Source organism: Procambarus clarkii, chromosome 93 (genome assembly GCF_040958095.1).
Source record: "Procambarus clarkii isolate CNS0578487 chromosome 93, FALCON_Pclarkii_2.0, whole genome shotgun sequence".
NCBI classification, from domain to species: Eukaryota; Metazoa; Arthropoda; class Malacostraca; order Decapoda; family Cambaridae; genus Procambarus; species Procambarus clarkii.
The window spans coordinates 895,642-918,474 of NC_091242.1; the positions used below are offsets into that span (position 1 = coordinate 895,642).

General features: G+C 37.9%; 1 protein-coding gene across 3 annotated transcripts; it reads left to right on the forward strand.

The window, feature by feature from the left end:
• The first annotated feature begins 7,285 nt into the window (after nt 1-7,285).
• LOC123746861 (ATP-binding cassette sub-family B member 10, mitochondrial) lies at nt 7,286-21,690 on the forward strand. Of its 3 annotated transcripts, none has more exons than XM_045728698.2 (14): nt 7,286-7,641; nt 8,197-8,330; nt 9,329-9,434; nt 9,696-9,866; nt 10,204-10,404; nt 11,384-11,586; nt 12,706-12,816; nt 13,341-13,511; nt 14,093-14,327; nt 16,038-16,157; nt 16,755-16,921; nt 17,884-18,143; nt 20,143-20,244; nt 20,775-21,690. In XM_045728698.2, the coding sequence occupies exons 2-14, from the start codon at nt 8,205-8,207 to the stop codon at nt 20,896-20,898; spliced, it is 2,097 nt and encodes a 698-aa protein (XP_045584654.2). In that variant the 5' UTR covers nt 7,286-7,641; nt 8,197-8,204; the 3' UTR covers nt 20,899-21,690. The 3 variants fall into 3 exon arrangements, with proteins under 3 accessions (XP_045584654.2, XP_045584653.2, XP_045584652.2); XM_045728697.2 differs by having other exon boundaries at nt 7,286-7,592; XM_045728696.2 differs by having other exon boundaries at nt 7,288-7,551.
• Nucleotides 21,691-22,833: the final 1,143 nt, after the last annotated feature.

A 22,833-nucleotide genomic window follows, 5' to 3' on the forward strand; every position in this document is an offset into this window, starting at 1 on the left:
GCAGTGAAACACTGATAGCGAAGAGGTTGCCAAAGCTATTAAAAACGTTTATAGAGTATGAGATATAAAATTTACAAGTTAGCACCTACGTCAGTCGAAGAAGGCGCTCTCGTTTTCCAGAAGAGGCCTGGAATCCCTAGCAACTATCTCAATGCCTCTCGAGTCCTGGTTTCATTGGCTTTAAACCGAATGAAACCAGGACTTGGGAATGGAATGGAATTACCAGGGGAAAGCGCCAAGCCATTACGACTATATAGCACTTTCAAGGATAAGATCAGGATAAGAATTTGGGATGGGACGGGGAGAAGGAATGGTGCGTAACCACTTAGATGGTCGGAAATTGAACGCAGACCTGCATTAAGCGAGACCGTCGCTCTACCGTCCACCCTAAGTGGTTGGACTTAGGAGTCAAAATAAATTACAGGATTCTATTATATGCTAATTTTCATTGGGGCGTGGCTTAATTCGACAGGAAGTCTTAAGAGAGGAAGTTTTGAGAAGGTAGTCTTGAGAAAGGAAGGGCAGTAAGACGTATCCTGGTTGGGAAATCCTCTATTGAATTGCCCTTATTGACTAGAATTATCGGTTCAGTATATGTTAACACGTAATGCTTTAGCAAACTTTCAGTGATTAAAATTATTCCTTCATTCATTCATGTATATTAAATTCCCGTGATTCCCCTTGTATGTCGCAAGAAGCTGCACCAAGTATCTCATTTGAACCCCCATTTAATATTTGCTTTAAGCCTTTAACGTCTGTATGTAACGTCCCTCTCCGTACACGGTGCTTCCAGTTAATGTACCCAAGTTTCCGTCTGTCCACAATTGGAGGCCTCTTATCCGATTTTCAGGGCAGTGTGGTATTGAGTGAAATATTGGTTGTGATACCCCAAGAGTTTATCGTGTTCGTAAAAATGTATTTTCTGATATTTGTTTCAGTTCTTAATATATTTTCTCTGAGAGAAGTGGAAGAGGGGCAACGCTGTTGCGGGAGGGGAAGAGGGGGGGAGAGAAAAGGAGGTGGAGGGGGGATAGATAAATAGATAGATAGATAAGTAGATATAGCTATACCAGTATATATATACAGTATAGGAAATATATATGCCCACTGACAGTTACAGGTAGTATCTAATGCAACACAGTGCTATGTGCAACTAATTATAATAACTACAACCTATCGGTGGTGAAAATAACATGATAATTTATGGATTTTTTAAAGTTTATTTTCTACCACGGACGTGACCAATAATATATGCAATGGTAGCAAGCATATATATATTTTCTGTCCTCTATGGACAGGGTTAGTGATCTATTAGACAACATACAGTATAGTGAGTTATTGAGCACTCAACCACAGAACTGTGGTAGGTTTACAGTGCTTACCAGCATACACACCTGCATGTTGTGCATAGACAGGGTCAGAGATATGGTCTCCTGTATACTGTATAATACAGAAAATAGGGTTGAGTACACCTACCACACCATCATGACACACACCAGTACACCTACCACACCATCATGACACACATCAGTACACCTACCACACCATCATGACACACACCAGTACACCTACCACACCATCTACACACCAGAGATATACACCACCAATGCTTCGACACCAGTGACGGTGTCACCACAAAAGTCATACATATAACATTAACGGAAGATACATTTTCAAGACACATTCGACATCAACCGGGAATCAACGGAGCAACACCAACACCTCAGGTAATGAGCACCTTCACATCAGCACCTTGATCCACCACAGCACAGCGACATCAACACTGTTATCACCAGAAACAATACACACAGTGAACAGAATGCATCAACAAGAAAGTGACCTCATCAACACAAGGAGCCCAACTGAAGAGTGACATCACACCACCGACACACCAAGCAACACCAGACAGCCAGACAACATCTAACTGCACTACTCAACACATCATGATATGCAGGTAAGGCAGAGGCTTGAATGTTTACAAACAGTACGAGAGATGTTGTACGCCAATATTCATAACTGGGAGATATCTCAGTCTCAGGTGGAGACTGAGATATCAACTCTGATCACTACTGATCAAGTCAGTGTTTTAATGTTTACTCTAATTCCCATAATGTGGACGTCAGAATGCAGGAGGAAATTGAAACCTAGGACCACATTACAAAGAAAATCTTAATATGTGAATAATAACTGGTAATAAAAGATACATATAAAGTGTGACTCAGTCGTCAACCTTTTCTGGAGAAGAGCGCAAACCTTACTTCACTTATTCAGGAGAAGGGAGAGAGATTAATCAGCTCGCCTGACCCGGGCTTCACAAGGGCCCGCGACCATCACTCTCACGCAGGACTCACCGCCCTTTACACACGCCGCCTCTCCTTATTTCCCTCCTCCCTCCCTCCCTGGCGTATTTTTTCCTGGCGAGGATTCCGCCGAACCCCCATCGCACCCTCCCCCTTTTATTTTTACTTTCTCGTCAACTGTACTTTCAACTTAAAGTACTTAATTTAACGTAAGGTTATTGACGTATGCTTGCAATATCCTCACATCTTGCCTGTCCATGGCTTGACCCCCTCCTCACTTCCTGATGTGGCTACAAACAAATGGCTACTAACGTTCAACTCAAGTAAATGTAAGGTAATGAAACTAGGTGAAGGAAATAGGAGGCCAGGCACTGGGTACCGAATGGGAGATCAAATCCTTCATGAAACGGACAGAGATAGAAAGATCTAGGAGTTTATATCACGCCAAACTTGTCTCCTGAAGAATACATCAAAAGAATAACATCTGCGGCATATGCGAGCCTGGGTAACACCAGATCTGCCTTCAGTAACCTGTGTAAGAAATCATTCAGAACCTTGTATACCACATATGTAAGACCAATCCTGGAGTATGCGGCCCCAGCATGGAGCCCGTATCTTGTCAAGCACAAGACGAAGCTTGAAAAAGTTCAGAGATATGCCACTAGGCTAGTCCCAGAACTAAGAGGCATGAGTTACGAGGAAAGGGTGAGTGAACTGCACTTCACAAAATCTCAGGGGGAATTGACAGGGTAGAAAGGGATGGATTAACACTGGTGGTACACGCACAAGGGGACACAGGTGGAAACTGAGTACCCAAATGAGCCACAGAAACATTAAAAAGAACTTTTTCAGTGTCAGTGTAGTTAGTAAATGGAATGCACTAGGAAGTGATGTGGTGGCTGACTCCATACACAGTTTGAAATGTAGATATGATAGAGCTTGAGAAGCTCAGGAATCTGTACACCAGTATATTGATGGTTGAGAGGTGGAACCAATGAGCCGAAGCTCAATCCCCGCAAGCACAACTAGGTGAGTACACACACACACACACACACACACACACACACACACACACACACACACACACACACACACACACACACACACATTACCGCAACAGAAAAAAAGTCAAGTCTCATGCTAGGAAAAGCTGAGTGAGAGGACTGACAAATGTCAGGGCTGACCTCATTCAGGCATTTAAGATACTTAACAAGTTAGATAATGTTAATGTAGACTATATATGTATTCAAGAGCTCCCGCATGACTCACTCAAGAGCTTCACCATGACTACAGTATATCCAGTCTCTCTCTCACACACACATCTCTCTCTTTCTTTATATATATATATATATATATATATATATATATATATATATATATATATATATATATATATATATATATATATATATATATATGTCGTACCTAGTAGCCAGAACTCACTTTTTGGCCTACTATTCAAGGCCCGATTTGCCTAATAAGCCAAGTTTTCCTGAATTAATATATTTTTTCTAATTTTTTTGTTATGAAATGATAAAGCTACCCATTTCATTATGTATGAGGTCATTTTTTTTTATTGGAGTTAAAATTAACGTAGATATATGACCGAACCTAACCAACCCTACCTAACCTAACCTAACCTATCTTTATAGGTTAGGTTTGGTTAGGTAGCCGAAAAAGTTAGGTTAGGTTAGGTTAGGTAGGTTAGGTAGTCGAAAAACAATTAATTCATCAAAACTTGGCTTATTAGGCAAATCGGGCCTTGCATAGTAGGCTGAGAAGTGCGTTCTGGCTATTAGGTACGACATATATATATACATACATACATACATACATACATACATATATATATATATATATATATATATATATATATATATATATATATATATATATATATATACAGAGAGAGAGAGAGAGAGAGAGAGAGAGAGAGAGAGAGAGAGAGAGAGAGAGAGAGAGAGAGAGAGAGAGAGAGAGAGAGAGAGAGAGAGAGAGAGAGATGTGTGTGTATACTCACATATTTGTACTGATCTATTTGTGCCTGTAGGATCGAGCTCTAGCTCTTGAACCCCGCTTTTCTAAACGTTGGTTGTCTAATGCAATGACCCCTGACCTATCTCCCTGTGTATTCATCTTTGTATTCACTTAGTTGTGCTTGCGGGGGTTGAGCTCTGCTCTTTCGGCCCGCCTCTCAACTGTCAATCAACTGTTACTAACTACTAATTAACTACTAACTACTAATTTTTGTTTCTTTTTTCACACACACACACACACACACACACACACACACACACACACACACACACACACACACACACACACACACACACACAAAGACCAAAGATCAACCCCCGCAAGCACAAATAGGTGAGTACAAATAGGTGAGTACACACACACACACACACAGGAAGCAGCTCGTAACAACTGTCTAACTCCCACATATATTTACTGCTATTTTACTGCTGCTAGGTAAACAAGGGCATCAGGGTGAAAGAAACTCCCCATTTTGTTTCTGCCATCACTGGGGATCGAACCCAGACCCTAGGATTACAAGCCAGAGCACTGTCCACTCAGCTATCAGGTCCACGCTGATAGCGTGCGCGCGCGCATGTGTGTGTGTGTGTGTGTGTGTGTGTGTGTGTGTGTGTGTGTGTGTGTGTGTGTGTGTGTGTGTGTGTGTGTGTGTGTGTGTGTGTGTTACTGGATATACTGTAAATAAATGCTGCCTGGAGTGGACCAATAGGTCTTCTACACTTTTCGTTTTTCTTATGGTCTTCCAAGTCCACCTGGTTTCCTGCCCCCACCACGGCTGTCAGAGATGGTGGGGGGGGGGGGGGGAATCAACTGTCAACAATGCAGCTGAACATATAGGTGGTTTAAGAGACGTGAGATTAAAACGAGGAGACACGAGAGGTGGAATAAAAAGAGTGGTTTGTTTTTATACAGTCTATCAAGTTACAACCCCGCTCCTGTGCCAGGTAAGTCCACTACGGGCTCACCATAGCCCGTGGTACTTGGCACTTTTTGTTCCCAGTAGCTGAATCTATAACAACAACATTTTATATAGGTGGGTACAGGAACAGACGACTTCTCACTCCTATTAGCAAGCCGAGAGCTTTTTCTTCCGATAGCTCATGGTAGTATTCCCTGGAACACGACCCACCAAGCGGTTACCAACCAGGTACCCAATTACTGCTGGGTGAACATGGACGAACAGCTAAGTATTGGCGCCCATACAATTCTCCTTGGCCAGGACTCGAACTAAGACCAAATCGCGCTCGTGAGATTCATTATGAGAGCGAGGTTATACAAGGGAGGGGGAGGGAGTGATCTGAACGAGGGGTCAAAAGGTGTGAGACCACACCCAGCGGACATAATGTATTCAAAAAATTCAAATTCAAATTTTTATTCAGGTAAAAGTAGATACATAGAAGATGAGTTACAAACATAATGTTGGATTTATAGATAGAGCTAGTACATACAATACCTAAAGCCACTAATACGCATAGCGTTTCAGGTATGGGGCGAGAATGATGAGACACATGGGGTGGGACCAGAACGAGGGGACACAGTGAAGTGAGAGCCAAGAATGGCCATAATACACAGTTTTGGACTGACTTGTTTATTATACCTAACGCTGCTATATTACTTGTCCTGAAATATTTTCGATCCTTTTTGTTCCAGTCAAGTCAACACACATTCATATTCAGTAATTCAAGGAGGTGCTTCCGTTTTCTCTAACAGTTTCGAGGGAGACCATAGCTTCTTTCTCGGGCCCGATTGTCTTTTCTTATAAATAACTTTACTTTACAAGAATAAATAACAGAGCACGAAAATTCTTTGCAAGTTAGAATACAGGCTAGGTTGGTACAAGTTAGAGTTGAGGGTAAGGTTACAAGCTTGAGTACAGGTTAATGTTACGAACTGGAGTACAGGCAGTAGGGTGTTACAAGATTTAACAAGATAAGCTGTGTTATATACCTGCCTTTATTGAGGCAGGTATTTTCTCCCCTGCCTCAATAAAGGCAGGTTCATCTAATATTCCCATCTCATATCATGGTTATGGCTAACCATCCTATGAGATGGGAATATTAGATGAACTTATAGCTAGTTTTCTATATACACTGTGTAATCTTTCATATAGAATAGGCAGCACATTGCTGGGTATACCTAAGATAGTTAAAAAAAATTGAATATAATAAAGTTCATTTCATTTATTTGAAGATCTTGCCCATATCCCCCTTTGTTATACCCTTTTATCCATTTATATACGTCAACTATGCATTGTAAGGTAGCTTCACCGACCATAGGATATGGGCTCCATAATACCCATAATAGGGGCTCCTGCAGTGTCCGTGGCGTAGTGGTAACACACTCGCCTGGCGTTTCGCGAGTGGTTTGGCCTGGGTTCGTATCCTGGCCGGGGAGGATTGACTGAACGCCAATCCTTAACTGTAGCCTCTGTTCACCCAGCAGTGAATGGTTTTAAACGATTTGGCGGGTCGTATTCTGGGGAAAATTAGGATTAAGAACTTGTCGGAAACGTTATGCGTTCTAGTGGCCGTACAAGATTATAAGAACTTGTATATATCAATATACTGTACTAATTTGACCCACTGACTTGCCATCAGTCACGTGATCAGCCACATGTGTGCCTCAAGGCCGTCGCCTCATAACACAGGCGATGCTTCCTCTAGCATGTATATTCTCTAAGGTTTTCATTTATTGTTGAATCAAATAAATTACTTGTAACAAGAAACACATTCGATATATATTTTTTCAACTCATCAGTGTTATCCTGTTTTATGAATAAATTAAAAAAAAATACTTACTCATGCGAGGCATTATAAATATAAATATCACAACAATTTTGAGTAGTCACAAACGCTATTATCAAGAGCTCGTATGTTAAACAATATGTTATAATCGCCCGTAAATCAACAACAACAATATGTTATAATTACTGTGTATATTATGAGATGTAGTGAGATTAGATGAGTTTTATGAGTGTCGTGAGAGAAAGTGAGCGTGGAGGTGGTGGTGTGCACTTGCTGGCTGGCAGCCCACACCTGGCCACAGCTGTGTGTGCTGTCAACAGTTCAACACCTGTCCACCTCTGGGGAAACACCTGCCAGGTGCTCGCGTGACTGTGTGCTTCCCTGGACATCTGTGAGGCGCTCTGGACATCTGTGAGGCTCTCAAATAATTTGAGAACCCGTTGGACGTCTGTGAGATAGAATAAACACACGTGAGCACCTGTGGACATCTGTACGATAGTCTTGGCATATTGTGAGCACTTGTGACACATTTGAGTATCCATGGACAAACACCTGTCAATGTACGTTAACATTCATAATCACTTACCGGTATGGACAGCAGTGAACACGTATGGGCACAGTTGTACATCTGTAGGCACTAATGATAGTCCTGAACATATATACTTCTGAACATCTGTGAACACCAGTCAGACAACTGTGAATACCGTATCAATACGACACCCTTGTGGGGGTTATGTGGTAAAAATGTTCACAAGCCTTTCAATATTGTTATCTAATTATCAAAATCATATGAGACTGTGTTAGGCCTGGATGAGATTTAGTCATTTAATTGTTTATATACAAGAAAGTACTTTGGGTTTGTGAGAGTACATAAAATTGGTGTTCTTACATACTTCGAAAACCACTAACATTCGTAGCGTTTTGGGCAGATTATGGTAGGTTGGTTTAGGTTAGGTTAAGCAAGATTAGATTGGTTTTTAAAATCCGTTGACAAACTCCTTGTACGATGGGACTTGTTGGTCAAACTTTTTCACGTTGTGATTTTTTAACCAACTACACTTCGGTAGTCAAAATGATGTAATAAAACTTTATTCATTCATGGTTTTTCTTTTCAGGACTGGAGATGTCAGGAGTGTTAGCAGCCATAACATGTCGTGGCGCACAAGTCCCGTTGGCGGCCTTGGATCCAAGTGTGTTGCTGGCTTTTCGTCAAAGCTGGCTTCCAGGCTTGCGAGGTGGTAGTTTGGGGGTAAAGTTTGACATATTTTTGTAATATTAACATGGATATAGTTTTATTTATTTATATTTATTTTTATATATTTTTTACTGTAATGCTTGGCTGGAGTTCAATGAATAAAAGTGATTCTTCACTATGATACTTGCCTTATATCTAGATGCTTAAATGTTTCCCAATGCTGGCATGTTTGCCTGGGTCCTCAGGCCTTTAAAACTTGGCACTAGGATCAAGTATGTGTAGCCATATATCAGCAGTAGTCAAACATCATCTTAAAATAGTACCTCATAACAACCAAGAATGTTTTCCATATACAGTACACTTTTTATATATATATATATACATATATGTACAAGAGTTCTTACATTCTTGTAAAGCCACTAGCACGCATAGTGTTTTGGGCAGGTCCTTAATCCTAATTTCCCCCACAATATGACCTGCCAAATCATTTAACCAGGTACCCCATCAAATACTGCTGGGTGAACAAAGGCTACAGGTAAGGATTGGCGCCCAGTCAATCCTCCCCGGCCTGGATACGAACCCAGGCGAAAGTGCTCACAAAACACCGTGAGAGTGCTTTACCACTGTCACGTGGACTGTTACACAACATTTACTCCTTTTCTTTTAGGATTATCCAATTTCTGTGCTCTTTTAAACAATTTATGTTGTTTTACATTGTGATGATGTTTAGCCCTTTAGTTACATTTAACTGCAGTTGCCCAGATGAAATGAAGTTCATTATTATTGTGATTTAGCAATGGTACCTACATGAAGTTTCCACAAGATATAATGTAAGGTACGCTCTCATTTAGACCCTTTTACTTCTTTGAATGTTGCTAGGTGCATCATCCCGAGTATAAAGCAAATGATATATGGAGGTAACGTTCTGTAGAGCAATAAATGATGATTATTAATAGGATAGAAATGAACCATATTTACTGTATAATATTATAACCAAGGTTGATGTTTGTGAAGTTGGTGTTAATCTAAACTCCTTGTCAACTGCTTAATAGGTATGGGTGCAACTCCTAAGAAGTAGCAGTGGTACAGTAGGGTCAAAAAGAACATCACATCTTCATGAACAGTATTTTCAGGGTATCGGATCCCCCAATGTCTCGGGTGAGTGTGGTAAAGAGGATTTTATTTTACACATTTATCACTACTGTACATTTAATTTTAATAAATGTATGTTAATAATGTACAGTACAGTAATTATATTAGGAATTGAACTGCATAAACTTGCATATATATGCGTGTATGAATAGTAATTGTTCATATTTTATTTAGCTTAATTATATCTTGCAGTTACATGTCTTAATGCTAATTTTACAATTGGTATTGTAATGATTTAAAATTTCAACCATTTTTTCTGTAATTTAGGTAAAAGATGTCAACACAGCAGAAGTGGGAGAGGTGTTGCAGACACCTCTATGCATTTATCAGCTAGTCAAACTCAAGTTTTAGATCCCTCTACTAAGTTTCAGAATTTAAGTACTTCAGAAGTTAAAAGGTTATTTACACTTGCAAAACCAGAGAGATGGACTTTGGCATGTAGGTGATTTATACTTTTTGTTGGGTTTTAAATTACCATTTAATCTTGGAATATTTAAAATATAACTAACAAAAGAACCAATTAATAATAATAACACTACTACACCTTTTATTAAATCTCTCTCAAACAAATGATATAATATTCCTATACAGTATTCCTGATGGATGCCTATTACTATTGTTTAAAATAATTTGTAGAGGTACTACAGTATACTTTATATGTATAGTAGGCTTAGTAGCTTTATATGTAGTGAACAACTGAACATACTGAACTATATAGCATGTAGATTATATGTTGTGTGATGAATTCATATTTATCATAAATTATATCTTGTAGGTGCCATTGGACTTCTGACAATATCAAGTACAATAACAATGGCTATACCTTTTGCTCTTGGCCATGTTATTGATGTAATTTATACAGCTGATACCCTAGTGATGAAGCAGAACTTACAGCACGTGTGCCTAGCTTTAAGTGGTGTCTTTCTGGTTGGTGCTGCTGCCAATTTTGGCCGGGTGTACCTCATGAATGTAGCAGGTACAGTAATGTAAACTGGTAATTGGTCATGTTGATGGGCATATACACGAAAGGAAATGCTATAGGTCATTATATTTTCTCATTCCCAGTTAAATTTAGTTGGCAGTATGATGCATAGTTTTGTAGACCATTATATTTTAAAAGAATACTGTTAAAAAAATCTATTGGACATGCTTGTACAGTATATATATTTAGTCTTATCTACATAACCTATTTCATATAAAACTTGCTATGCCATAGTATCCTGAAAGCCTATGCCTTTCTGAGCTGTTCATTCTGCTTTTATTTGCACTCCTTCCATTCTTCCACCACTTTCACTATACTTTAATATTATTATTATTATTATTATTATTATTATAAAAATTCAGAGGATATGGTTAGTGATTTCATAGTAGATTCCGCTATTTGTATTTTTTTTTATAACGCCTTTGAGTCGGGAAGTATTTGTGATGGGTTGGCTGTGTGACCCTAGGATTGTGTACTGGGCTTACCACCTGATGGTCAATATAGTTTTACAAGTTTAAAGATTGGTTTATTAGCCAGAGCTTGCTTTCGTCAGTAAATCTATGATGTCAGGGCTATAGGGCCGCTCTGTAATATTGTCCGCCTTCTCCTTCCCGTTCCTTTTGCCACTACCACCAACTTCTCTCTCCTTTTCCACCATCGCTGCCTAAACCACCGCATCTGCCTCCTCTACCACTTTCTTAATTTCTTCAGTTGTCTAGTCTGTCCTAATTACATTCCCTCGACTCGCTCTTTTTATTTTTTATTTTTTTATATACTGTATAGTACAGTACCTGTAATCATTGCAAACCCCCCCCCCCCCCCCATCCATGTACCTCTCATACTACCCGGTTTATGCTAGCTGTCATGTTTTTATATGGTACATAATTTTTAAGGTTTCAGTAGTATTTATTAGGGGAAATTTAAGATTAGTAAAATTGTTAGTGAAGAAATATTTAGAAGTCAAATGTTTCAGGCCAACGTATAACACGTGCTCTTCGATCATCAGTTTTTTCTTCAATCATGAAACAAGAGGTTGCTTTCTTTGATACAAATAAAACGGGGGAACTCATAAACCGCCTGTCAGCTGATACAGCTGTGGTATCTCAGTCAGTTACTATGAACATCTCTGATGGTCTGAGGTCCAGTGTCATGGCATTAGCTGGAGTTGGGATGATGGTAAGTTCTATCCTTGGCTGTGTTTGTCTTCAGAAAATATATACAGAAATAAGACATTTTTTGCGTGATGGCTACTGGAATGCAAGAAGTTTAGATGTGTAATTCCTCTTGCTGTCTCAAATGAATATCGTCATACCTACCTTTCATGCAGTTGAGTTATAATAGTATATATGCAGAAAATATTTTGCACTTGTTGAATGTTATTGAGCTTACACCATGCAAAACTATGGAGTCAACCACCTATAACCTCCATCCCTGTTTAACTAAAGCAGCCTCCACTATTGTCGTTATCCCATAAAAATATATTGCCTTTCAATTAGTTAGTCAAAGTGTTAAATTAACAATTCAGTAATATATTACTAAACTTTATTTCATACTTTTTTTTTAATTGCTTATCATGGACACTTTTTAAAGTTATCCATTCCATAGTTGTTAACTAGTATATGTTATCCTACTTGGCTGCTCTCTAAGGTACAATTTGTTGTGTTCTTTAGACAATCTTGCAGTCAGGCAATATGCAGAGCTTTTCAGTGGGTCCCTACAAGACCACTGATGCTTCAGAAAACTGGAGAACATTCAGTCCAGCTGCAAATGACCTCTTGAAGATTCATTCATATAAATTCAAACCCCCGTTCCAAGCCTTCCTTGCCAATACAAGTGACTACCAACAGAGTACTCTTCACTAACTACGAGTTGGTCAGCTCTGCCATCTCGCTACCTACCAGTTCTTTTAGTTGTACGCTCCCCTGTGTAAGAACGGAGCCAGGCTAAATGTCTGGTAGGCTGGGTAAAGGCCAAGTGGGCTAACTTAAATTGAGCTGAGCTCCAGTGTTTGCTTTTCCTCATTGTCACTTGCCAAGATGGGCAGTAAATGTTTACAATTGCCTAGCTGTGTCTCATCTTGTCCATGGGGAAAAGTGCCCCATTGTTTAAAGGGGCTATGAAGTAGACCGGTTCAGAATAGATGCATAGAGAGTTTGAATTTGATTATGTTCTGTGGTTTGTATATTGAAAGGTGGATATACTATGTATTACATACCTGAAATATAAATATATGTTTTAGTGTATTTGTCAGATTGTTTTTATCGTTATTGTTTGGAACATTTGAATTTTTTTCAGTTCTATATGTCGACTGAATTGGCCGTAGTGGGACTGAGCATTGTTCCTCCTGTGGCCCTCATGGCAGTGTGGTATGGTCGCTATGTGCGCAACATTACTAAACATGTGCAGGTTAGAATCATTCTTTTTTCATGAATTATATTATATATGGATGAAAAATACAAATTTGGCAATTAGGAAATTATTTTTTCAGTGGAGATCCATCATTCTTAACTATAACAAATATTAATTTAATATTTAGTAATAATAATATTACTCTTAAATAAGTAATGATTATTACTGAGTAACTAATATTACAATTAACTAATATTCCTTTAACTGAAAGGAATATTTAAGTACTAAATAATTCTGTAGACACTTAGTAAATAAAACTTGTAAGAAATAGCATTCCAATTTTATTGGACTATTGTACTTAAATAATAAAACTTCAAGTACAGTATTAAGGAAATTATTTTACAGTATATATTGTATGTGAAATGCTCAAAATACTTGTAGTTATTATGGTCACCATAATCATTTTGTAGGCATATAAATAAATTGTAAAGAAAAGTCAAAGTATAATTCTTGTGCCTGTGAAATAAACTTACTTTATTTATTCTGTAGTACTGTATGTATACAAATTTCTTTGATTTAAGGACACCCTTGCACAATCGACACAAGTCGCAGAAGAAAGAATTGCCAACATTCGTACAGTAAGATCATTTGCACAAGAGCCTCGTGAAATGAAGACATATGACAGTAATATTGACAGTGTTCTTCATATGACATACAAAGAATCTCTTGCAAGAGCAATTTTCTTTGGACTGGTAATTAGTAGCTTTATTTTTTGTTTTATTAATAACTATGTAAGTGGAGTTACAGGATGCTTGTGGAGTGTTTGGAATGTGGTTTCTGTCGGTCATTCTGGACTAGGTAAAATTTTCTCCAGTGTGTGTAGCATGAGTATAACCCAGCAGAAATGCATTAAAAACATATCTCCTGTACTCATAAGATTGTTGACTTGCCTTAAATAAGCAAAAACCTGTCTAACCTCTAAGCATGGAGGTTCTTTGCCTTTTGGAGATACTGTACCAGGTGACTATATATTATTAAAAACATCATTTATTTCCCAAATGGTTTCACACAACCATACAAGGCTGCCTTTGTTTTCTGGTGTCTGGGCAGCTATGGGCCTCACTTCTGAGACCAGCTGTGCCTTTTGTGGTGATGATTTTGAGAAGATGGGTACCCAGCTCAATTCCCCCCTCACCTTGTTTTGCAGGGACTATAATATAGTAGAGTAGTACTAAATTTGATTGACATGGATTTTTTGGTCAAATAAGCTTTCTAAAATACTTAATGCTAATTTCATGTTCTGTATATATATATATAGTAATAAATATTTCAGACTGGACTGAGTGGAAACGTCATCATTTTATCTGTCCTTTACTATGGAGGAGGTTTGGTCTCTGAATCTTCCCTCACCATTGGACAACTTTCATCATTCCTCCTGTATGCAGCATATGTTGGCATTGCTCTTGGCGGAATTTCTTCATTCTACTCGGAAATGAATCGTGGTCTTGGGGCATCCACAAGATTATTCGGTTTAATGGACCGAATACCAAAAATTCCAACACATGGAGGTATTTTTTGTACACTTGCTCCTTTAAAATGATGTGCTAACATATGTTAAAAATATGGTTATGTTCCTGGTCATGGCAAAGTTGTCCATTACATCCATACCTTACTTGGATTTAAATTGTGTAAAGGTAGGGGGATATATAATTACCCAAGTGTAATTTCCCCAAGTGTAATTACAGGATGAGAGCTATGCTCAAGGTGTCCCATCTTCCTACTACTCTTTGGCATATGATGCTTTGAAACTACTGATTTTATCATCCACCACCTTCACTTAACTCGTGCCAAACCTCTACCACTGTTTGCAAAGGAAAACTTCAATTTATTTTTGAGCAAGACAATTGTCCAAATCTCTTATTTTTCCTAGTAGCTTAGCATCATCAGTTAACATGCTCTCGTAATTCTGTATTCCTTCCGGTAAAGTATTTATATTGATGATGAACATTACTAGTGCAAGAACTGAACTCTGTAATACTCCTCTAGTAACATTTTTCCAGTCTAATACATTGTCTCTGATTACTGCCCTCATTTTTCTGTCTGTCAAACATTTTTCACCCATGTCTACCCTGTCACTCCTCCAGTATGATCCAATTTCTTGAAGAACCTCTTTGTGTGGGACTGTCAGAAGCCTTCTTAAGATCCAAATACAGTCAGCCTAACCATCTCTTTCCTGTAGAATCTGAGGCTCTTTCATAAAACTAATTAGATTTGTTACACAGGATCTTTCTGTTCGAAAACCATACTGTCTGCGTATTTATATTTCGTTTATATTTTTGTATTTATTTATATTTATATATTCATTTTTTCCAGGCAGCACTATAGGTGCGTATGGTCACCTGCATTCATTGTTGTGGAGCTTGTGCTGCCATCCCAATGAAGATATTTAGGTCTTAGTGTTCTATATTGTACTTTTAAGTCTGTGTGAGTTTTCCCAATTGTTTCAGACAGAGGGGTCTGTCTTGACTTGATCATCTCGGTACGTGGTTTCCGAGCCAGTTCTGCTGGTTGCAGCCTCCCTAAAGACCATTAGTTTTCTGTTGTGGAGGAACAGCTGAATAGACATTGGTAGCTGATATTTTTGAGGTTTGGATTGGAGATGTTGAGCTTGTTCCCCCTTCTTTGCCTGATGAGACTGTTTTCCCATTTCACAGCGAGTCTAGGGCTATGTTTGGTGGCTCGCTGACTTTTGGTTCTCGTGCCACCTGTTTTCTCGCAACTTGCTCTGTGAGGTGAAATTCCCACGTGCCCCTCATGACAATTTTGTTAGTGACATCCTGGTGGACGTTTGGAGCAGTGGTCATGTAACCAACTAGCAGTTTAGTAGAACAATATTGAACTTGATATCTGCTGGAGGCCTTTTGAGTACAAAGTGGTTTAATGAGCCTTTTGATGGCCATTCTTGTCCAGATTAAGAATTATCCAATGTCTCTTTCTCCATTCTGTTTGAAAGATCTCTGTAGTAGGGGTGTGAACATTACACTTATGAATTTATGTCCTGGAAAAAGTTGAACAGCGCCTGAGGAAGCACTTTATGTATAGAAGCTTTTTGTCTGCAGTCAAATTATTTTTTGTTATTTTAGAAGTCTTGCATTCACTTATTTCAGAATTCAATAGTCTTATGCACATTTAAAAACATTATTAATTGATTAGTTATGATCATTGCAATGCAAATTTCCTATTTAATTCAATAATAAACAAAATTTCTTGTCTTACAGGTATATCTCTACCTTTGGATGGTTTTAGGGGTGACATCAATTTTACAAATGTCAACTTTGCATATTCAACAAGGCCTGAAGCTGTAATATTTAAGAACCTCAGTCTTTCTGTGCCATCCGGTAAGAAATAATCATTGCTTTAAATGTTTTATTTAGCATCTTACTGAGCTAGTTTGGTGCAGTCAATAAGATGAGCAACATCTCGAGTTGTAATAAGAAACCTTCTGTTATCTGCCTCACTGCAGAGGGTATTGATAATGAAAAAAATAGAAACTTGTCAATTTTAAGGTAGCAATAGCTCGGGAAGAGAGAGGGAGTTCAGCTATATCTGGCATTCTACTTGGAAAATGAGTTGGCATTGAGTGGATGTCCAGAGCTATTAGTATTAACGGCCAGCTGAACAATTAGTGCAAGTCTAATGCAGCGTCATATTTGATAACTGAACAATTCTGTGACACATGGGAGTTTTTCATTGTCAGGGACAGGAAACCTATTAGTGTTATTGACGACCCCCTGGGCCAGTGGCTGACCCTTCACAGGAGTTAAAGAACTTCCATGTGCCTATTTACTGCTAGGTGAACAGAGGCATCAGGTGTAAGGAACCATTCAAAAGTGTCTGTCCTGGGTGGAAATTGAATCTGGAACCTATAGATAAAAAAATAATTCTCTTCACCACAGTTGCTTTACTTTTGCTTAAATTTTTTTGTTTTTCCTCAGGTTCAGTAGTTGCTGTTGTAGGTGCCAGTGGATCTGGCAAAAGCACCATTGGATCCTTGCTCTTGCGCTTATATGACCCACTAAGTGGGGAGATTACAATTGATGATGTACCGTTAACTCAGCTGGATCCATCATGGTTGCATACAGTAATTGGTTCTGTTAGTCAGGTAAAAATGTTATATATATATTTATTGTTCTACTTTTAAACCTTTAGCTGATTTTGATGGCATTAGAATTAGAGGAAGACCAAGGAGATTGGTATGTTTGGTGAATGTGTGTGTGTGTGTGCGTGCAAGGGAACCATTATGGATGAGAACAAAATATGGGGAATAACAAAGAATAAAGCTGAGAAGTACAGGTAGATTGTTAAGAATGAAAAATTTATATTTTGTACATGGCAGTGTAAATAAATGACTGGGATACTACTGTAGATGATATGCTTGTTGTGATGGTACTAGATCGGTGATAACATAGACTTTGGGAAGTATTGAAACCTGAAAGCATTTGAACATCTGTGACCCTCTTTTCTGTATTAATCTTTGGTCGTCAAAAAACAAATTTTCTACCCTATAAAAGTGGGAAAAGATATTAATGATGGAATCTCGTTTAGTTGATATCAGTTTGATGCTTGAATGATGATGATGAATTTGGTGTGTCCAAAATAATGTAATTCATGTAGCGTATTAATAAATTTGCATATAATTTTCGGTAATACCTGTAGGTTGATGGCAAGTAACTAAAATGCTACAAAAGTTGTGCAGTAATATTATAAATACTGTATAGTAATTTGTCATTTCTATTGTATCAAAATTACATTAATAGCACCAGAATTAAAGGGTGGATATGAGAAACCATTTGTATATAACTGGAAAGTATATACAAATAAAGCAGATTTTGTCAAATCTTGTTAAACAGAATTGGGAAATTCTGCCTTTTTCCCCACTTGCTTGTTAAGTTCTGACATTAGATATTTTCTCATACAACCATGCCATATTCTGGATTGTTGTGTACTTCTGAATTTCTTATAGAAAATTTTACATGCTTTTGTGCCACCTTGAGGTAAATTATGTAACTGTTGAGGTTTTATATATACTATTTGGGCTTTAATTGAACATTTATGCCTAAACAGGAGCCAGTGCTGTTTTCTACAACTATTCATGAAAACCTGTTGTATGGTGCTCAGGATCCTGCAGCCATCACAAATGAGGATATTGTCACTGCTGCAAAGGAAGCCAATGCTCTCTCATTTATCAACTCCTTCCCAGAAGGCTTTGATACAGTTGTTGGTGAACGGGGCATAATGCTGTCGGGTGGGCAGAAGCAGAGGATTGCAATAGCTCGTGCCTTGATCAGTAACCCACGTATCTTATTGCTAGATGAGGCCACGAGGTATAGTATGTGGTGCTTAGTTTCATCATTCTTAAACTTGCTACATTCTCTTGTATTTTTATACAGTGTAACTCTTGCAGCTCTTTACCAATCCTTTAGTGCAGTACCACTAGCCCGTGACCTCTTGTCAAGACCTCTTGTCAAATTCTTTACACCCAGCTTAGGTGTGTATTCTTTATACACTTTTCTTTATAATTTACAGAAATTCTATTCCTTTTTCTCTGCAACATTAAATAATTTCTGCATTAATCTCATCAGTGCCAGCAGCTTTCCAATACTACTATATAAGCTTCATCATTGTCCTTGCCTTTTCAATAGATATATCGGCTGTCATATAAATTTCCACTTTTCTCGCATCATAAAATCCAAAATGTTTACATTGGCATCTCTAACATCGCTTTCCTCTATGAACCCTTCAAAATATTTTCTCCACCTTATTATAATCTCTTCACCATTTAACATTCTCTCGCATCTGTCTTTCACATTAACATTTACCTATCCACCAGTCTCTCTGCTCTCCTTCATTCTTTCCAAAAGAACATGCTGTTTTCTGAATATATTTTAAATTTTCCTCACTGCTCATTTGCTCAGTGTTTTCTGGTCTATTAATCTTTTCATGTACTGTACCTTTTACTCTCTTAGTATTCTCGCTTTCTTACCTCTTTCACCTTCTATCCATAAAATCTACTTAATTTTCCTTATCAACTGCACTTGCCACTTTTCATCCTATCTAACAGTTCCTTATTAAAGAATTTTTAACTGGCCTTTTTTGAGTGAGGAGAGGCCAAATTGTAATTTTTTCAATAATATATCTTAGTATTTTTAACCTGCTCTTTCTATACAACTGTACTACTCTCTCCAGGCATATGCCTCCTTGTCCCATCTATCTCTATCTGAAAAATATAATGTCTATCTGCCTATCCATACTCTCTGAAATCAAACATTATGTACCCCACTCTGCACTCCTTTCACTATACACTACTACTTGCTAATCTATCCTTATTTAACATACAGTATCTGTGTGCAGGGTTCAACCACTGCAAATTACCTGAAGCCCATCATCACCCAGCAAAAATCTGCTATCAGAACTATAACAAGTTGGAAGCCTGATGCTTGGGGCTAGCTTTACACAATTTTGCATAGTGATTAGCGATTGTAAATAGTGTCAGGTGGTCTGGGTTGGTCCCATACATGTATGAGATCAACATTCTTGAAGGGGAGTAGGTTTCTATGCACCCTCCCTTCATGAAGCCTGTGAATATTATGTTCTGCCATGATTCTGTAGATACTAGTGATTGTTCAAATATTAGTTTATTCATATATTGAGAAGGTGGCAGTGTATGGGGGATAACATGGCTATGATGTAAAGATGTTTAAAGTTATAAAGACCGTGTGTAGTCAGTGATTACAGTGAGGGGGGGGTGACAAATGTGTGTGTGTGTGGGGTGGGGGAATGACAGGAAAGGTGTGTTTATAGGGGCAGGGATGGGGGAGGGTGTGTGTGGGTGGAGATGTGAATGGAGATGTGAATGGTGTGTGGAGAAGGTGAGAAGGGGTGTGTGTTGGTAGAGATGGGTAGGGTGTGTGTGAGGTAGACCTGTGGGAGAATCCTTGGTGATGGATCGCTCTGGCCACCACTGGGTTCTCCATCTAATGAAAGTATAAAGTAGGTGAAAAGATTATTTCGATTACAGTATGGTCCAATATAATAAATGTTATACAGAATTTTGGACAAAATTATATCTGATGGGTTCTACAGTTGTACCTACAAGAACTCTCAAGCCCCTTAAGGGTTGTGGTATAAATCTATAAGCTTATTATCAGTGATGCCACTTCACTCTAGACTAGATACATCCTTCACACCCTCTCCTCATCCCTCTTGTCTATCTTCAACTTACAGTAACCAATTCTTTCTTCCAAAGAGAAATAAAAATATATCGGCTAGTGCTAGTTGCAGTGAATGAATTTTAACAAATATTTATCTGTCCATTTTGTACAGTGCGTTGGATTCTGAAAGCGAGAGCCTGGTGCAAGAAGCCTTGGAACGCCTTATGCATGGACGTACAGTCATTACCATTGCCCACAGGCTTTCAACGATCAGGTAATGATAATAGTTTAGATGTACAGTATAACGTACAGTAATGTTTCTTTACAAAATGCAGGCAATATTGGGAATAATAATTAGTACAATATCAATACGCTGTGAAAAATTAAATGTAGGTGAAAAATTAATGGAACAAGTTTAGATAACATTTGGAGACTCGTGGCAATTCAAAACATTTTTTTTTCAACAAATATAATCAATAGTGCCTGAACAAATGTTAAGTTTTCAAGATGGAACTAAAGAGGTTTCTGCAGGAAGTGATATATCAGCTGTCTTCTGATGGGTATGTGGGCCTGCACTTCATTGTCAGCAAGAATGTTTGCCACCAGGAAAATTTAGCCTCAGGCTGGGCTACAAGAGCAAAAGAGCTCTTGAAACTGGCCACAGAAACACCACCTTAGAAATGGGAACTGTCACAGGAAATAATTCCTCAAAGATAATATATGCACTGCACTTTTAAGATAAATATTTATTGTAGTATGTACTCCTTTCTTTAAAGTATGAATAACATAGTCTTTTTTTCACAGGAATGCAGACCAAATAGCAGTGTTACATGAAGGGGCCATTAGTGAAGTGGGCTCCTATACGGAGTTGATGCAGAAAAATGGTATTTTCCGGAAGCTAGTCGACAGGCAAACCCTCGTTAGCTGAAAGCTTTCATCACAATATCACACGGATCTAACTTGGGGGCTAGATCTTATGCCTTATGAAAATAATAGTTAAGCCTGGTTTCTCTTGTTAATTTTGTCTTTAATGTTATAATGGGAATTAAGAAATAGTACCTGGTTAAATGTTATTTATTATGTGTGTTTATGTAGAGTTTGATTTTTCAATGTAGTATTTGTAGCAGACTTTCTTGTATATTGTAGTTTCTTCTAAGTTATATTTTTTGTTTGATTTAGGTAAAAGTACATGCATACAAAATGAGTTAAAAGCAGAATGTTGGATTTCTAGATTGAGCTAGTGTATATACTATGCCTATAGAATAGGCATAGTATATCTTGAATTTGGTAGTACATTTCCAGTTTGGGGTATAAAAGGCAAGTTTTACCTAGGTTATTGGGAGTTACATTTAATTGACAAGTTAGTATCTCGGTGAAATAAAGAAGACTTGCATTGCACTTACAGTATATATATATTTTTTTAATTATCAAAAGAAAGCATTAAGCCTGGAAGACTATTTATCGTCATCTGTGGCTCGGAATAGTCAAATGGTTTAATCATTCAAGATGCTAATATATAGTGTATCTACTTTGTAATTGGTAATGGAAATAAGATAGTTTAAAATGTATATAATTATTTAAGTTTTTATAGTATATTACTTTAGACATCTTGCATATGGCATGATGCCAGAATCTTGTAAACAGGACAACAAATAGGTAGATAAAACTAATTTTGTATTGAAATACTGTAGTCAATAAATAACTTGAAATATGACAAAAATACTTTATTCATACCAATGTCAATATCTATTGCTTAGGAAGAATTCAAATTGCATTATTTTTGCTCTCTATAACAGGATGATTTTCAGTGTCCTGTCATAAGACATTCATAACAAATGTGAACAGAAATTAAAGTACTGTACAGACTGAAGTTTAAAATGACAATGAAACACACCTTTAAGAGATAACGAAATAATATTTTATAAATTTAAGTGTTGATCTATTAAATATGCCAGAAATAAGAGGATTGGCTGTAGATATTTTAATTCGGTACACAGTGCAGGCATAAGCCCACAGTGTGACCCGGCTTTTATTGTCCAAACCGCTACTCAAAGATTTTTGTGACGAGAGGCATAACTTCCCTAGCCAGTGGCCTGAAGTGCCACGTGTGTGTGTGTGTGTGACATGGCAGTTGTTGGTGATGTATGTTGACTTTTACTCGACGTACATCACCAAAGAGTAAGAGCTCTTTATAACATTTGTTTCGTGACATTGTGTGTGTTCATTGATGTTTCCAAGTGTTTATGTAAAGAAAATCACAACTGTTCCAGCCACAAATGCTCCCAGGAATTGTGTAAAATTGGTTAGGAGCTTAGATAGCTCATTACTCTTTGGCAGACTCCTTTGTCGATCTTAAGATTAAAATTCTTACAGGGAATCATTAGCCGTGTGGATGGTAATGAACTGGTGATCACTAGGTTATAAGTTTAAACTTGGGAGGGTGTAATTACCTAAGTGCAGTTATATGATGAATGTTTTGCTCGTTTTGTCCCATCTTCCCAGCACTGTCATATAATGCTTTGAAACTACTAATGGTTTTGGCCTCTACCACCTTCCCACTTTATTTGTTCCAACCATCTACCACTGTTTGCAAAAGTGAAATTTCTAATATTTTCTCGGCAACTTTGTTTAGCTAATTTAAATCTATGACCTCTTGTTCTTGAAGTTCCAGGTCTCAAGAGTCCTTATTTATCAATTTTGTTGATTCCCATTACTATTTTGTATGTAGTGATCATAGCCTCTTCTTTTATCTATTAGCTTTGGCATATTTAATGCCTCTAACCTCTTCTCATAGCTCATTGTTCAGTTCCAGAAGCCATTTAGTTGCATGTCTTTGCACCTTTGTTCATTTTATTCAATTGAA

What these genes read in the sequence shown, in the direction of transcription:
- LOC123746861 (XM_045728698.2), top strand. Translation starts at nt 8,205, where the DNA reads ATGTCAGGAGTGTTAGCAGCCATAACATGTCGTGGCGCACAAGTCCCG. An exon ending in AGAGAGATGGACTTTGGCAT is followed by an intron (nt 9,867 to 10,203) that starts GTAGGTGATTTA and finishes TATATCTTGTAG; the next exon opens with GTGCCATTGGACTTCTGACA. An exon ending in GAGCAATTTTCTTTGGACTG is followed by an intron (nt 13,512 to 14,092) that starts GTAATTAGTAGC and finishes TAAATATTTCAG; the next exon opens with ACTGGACTGAGTGGAAACGT.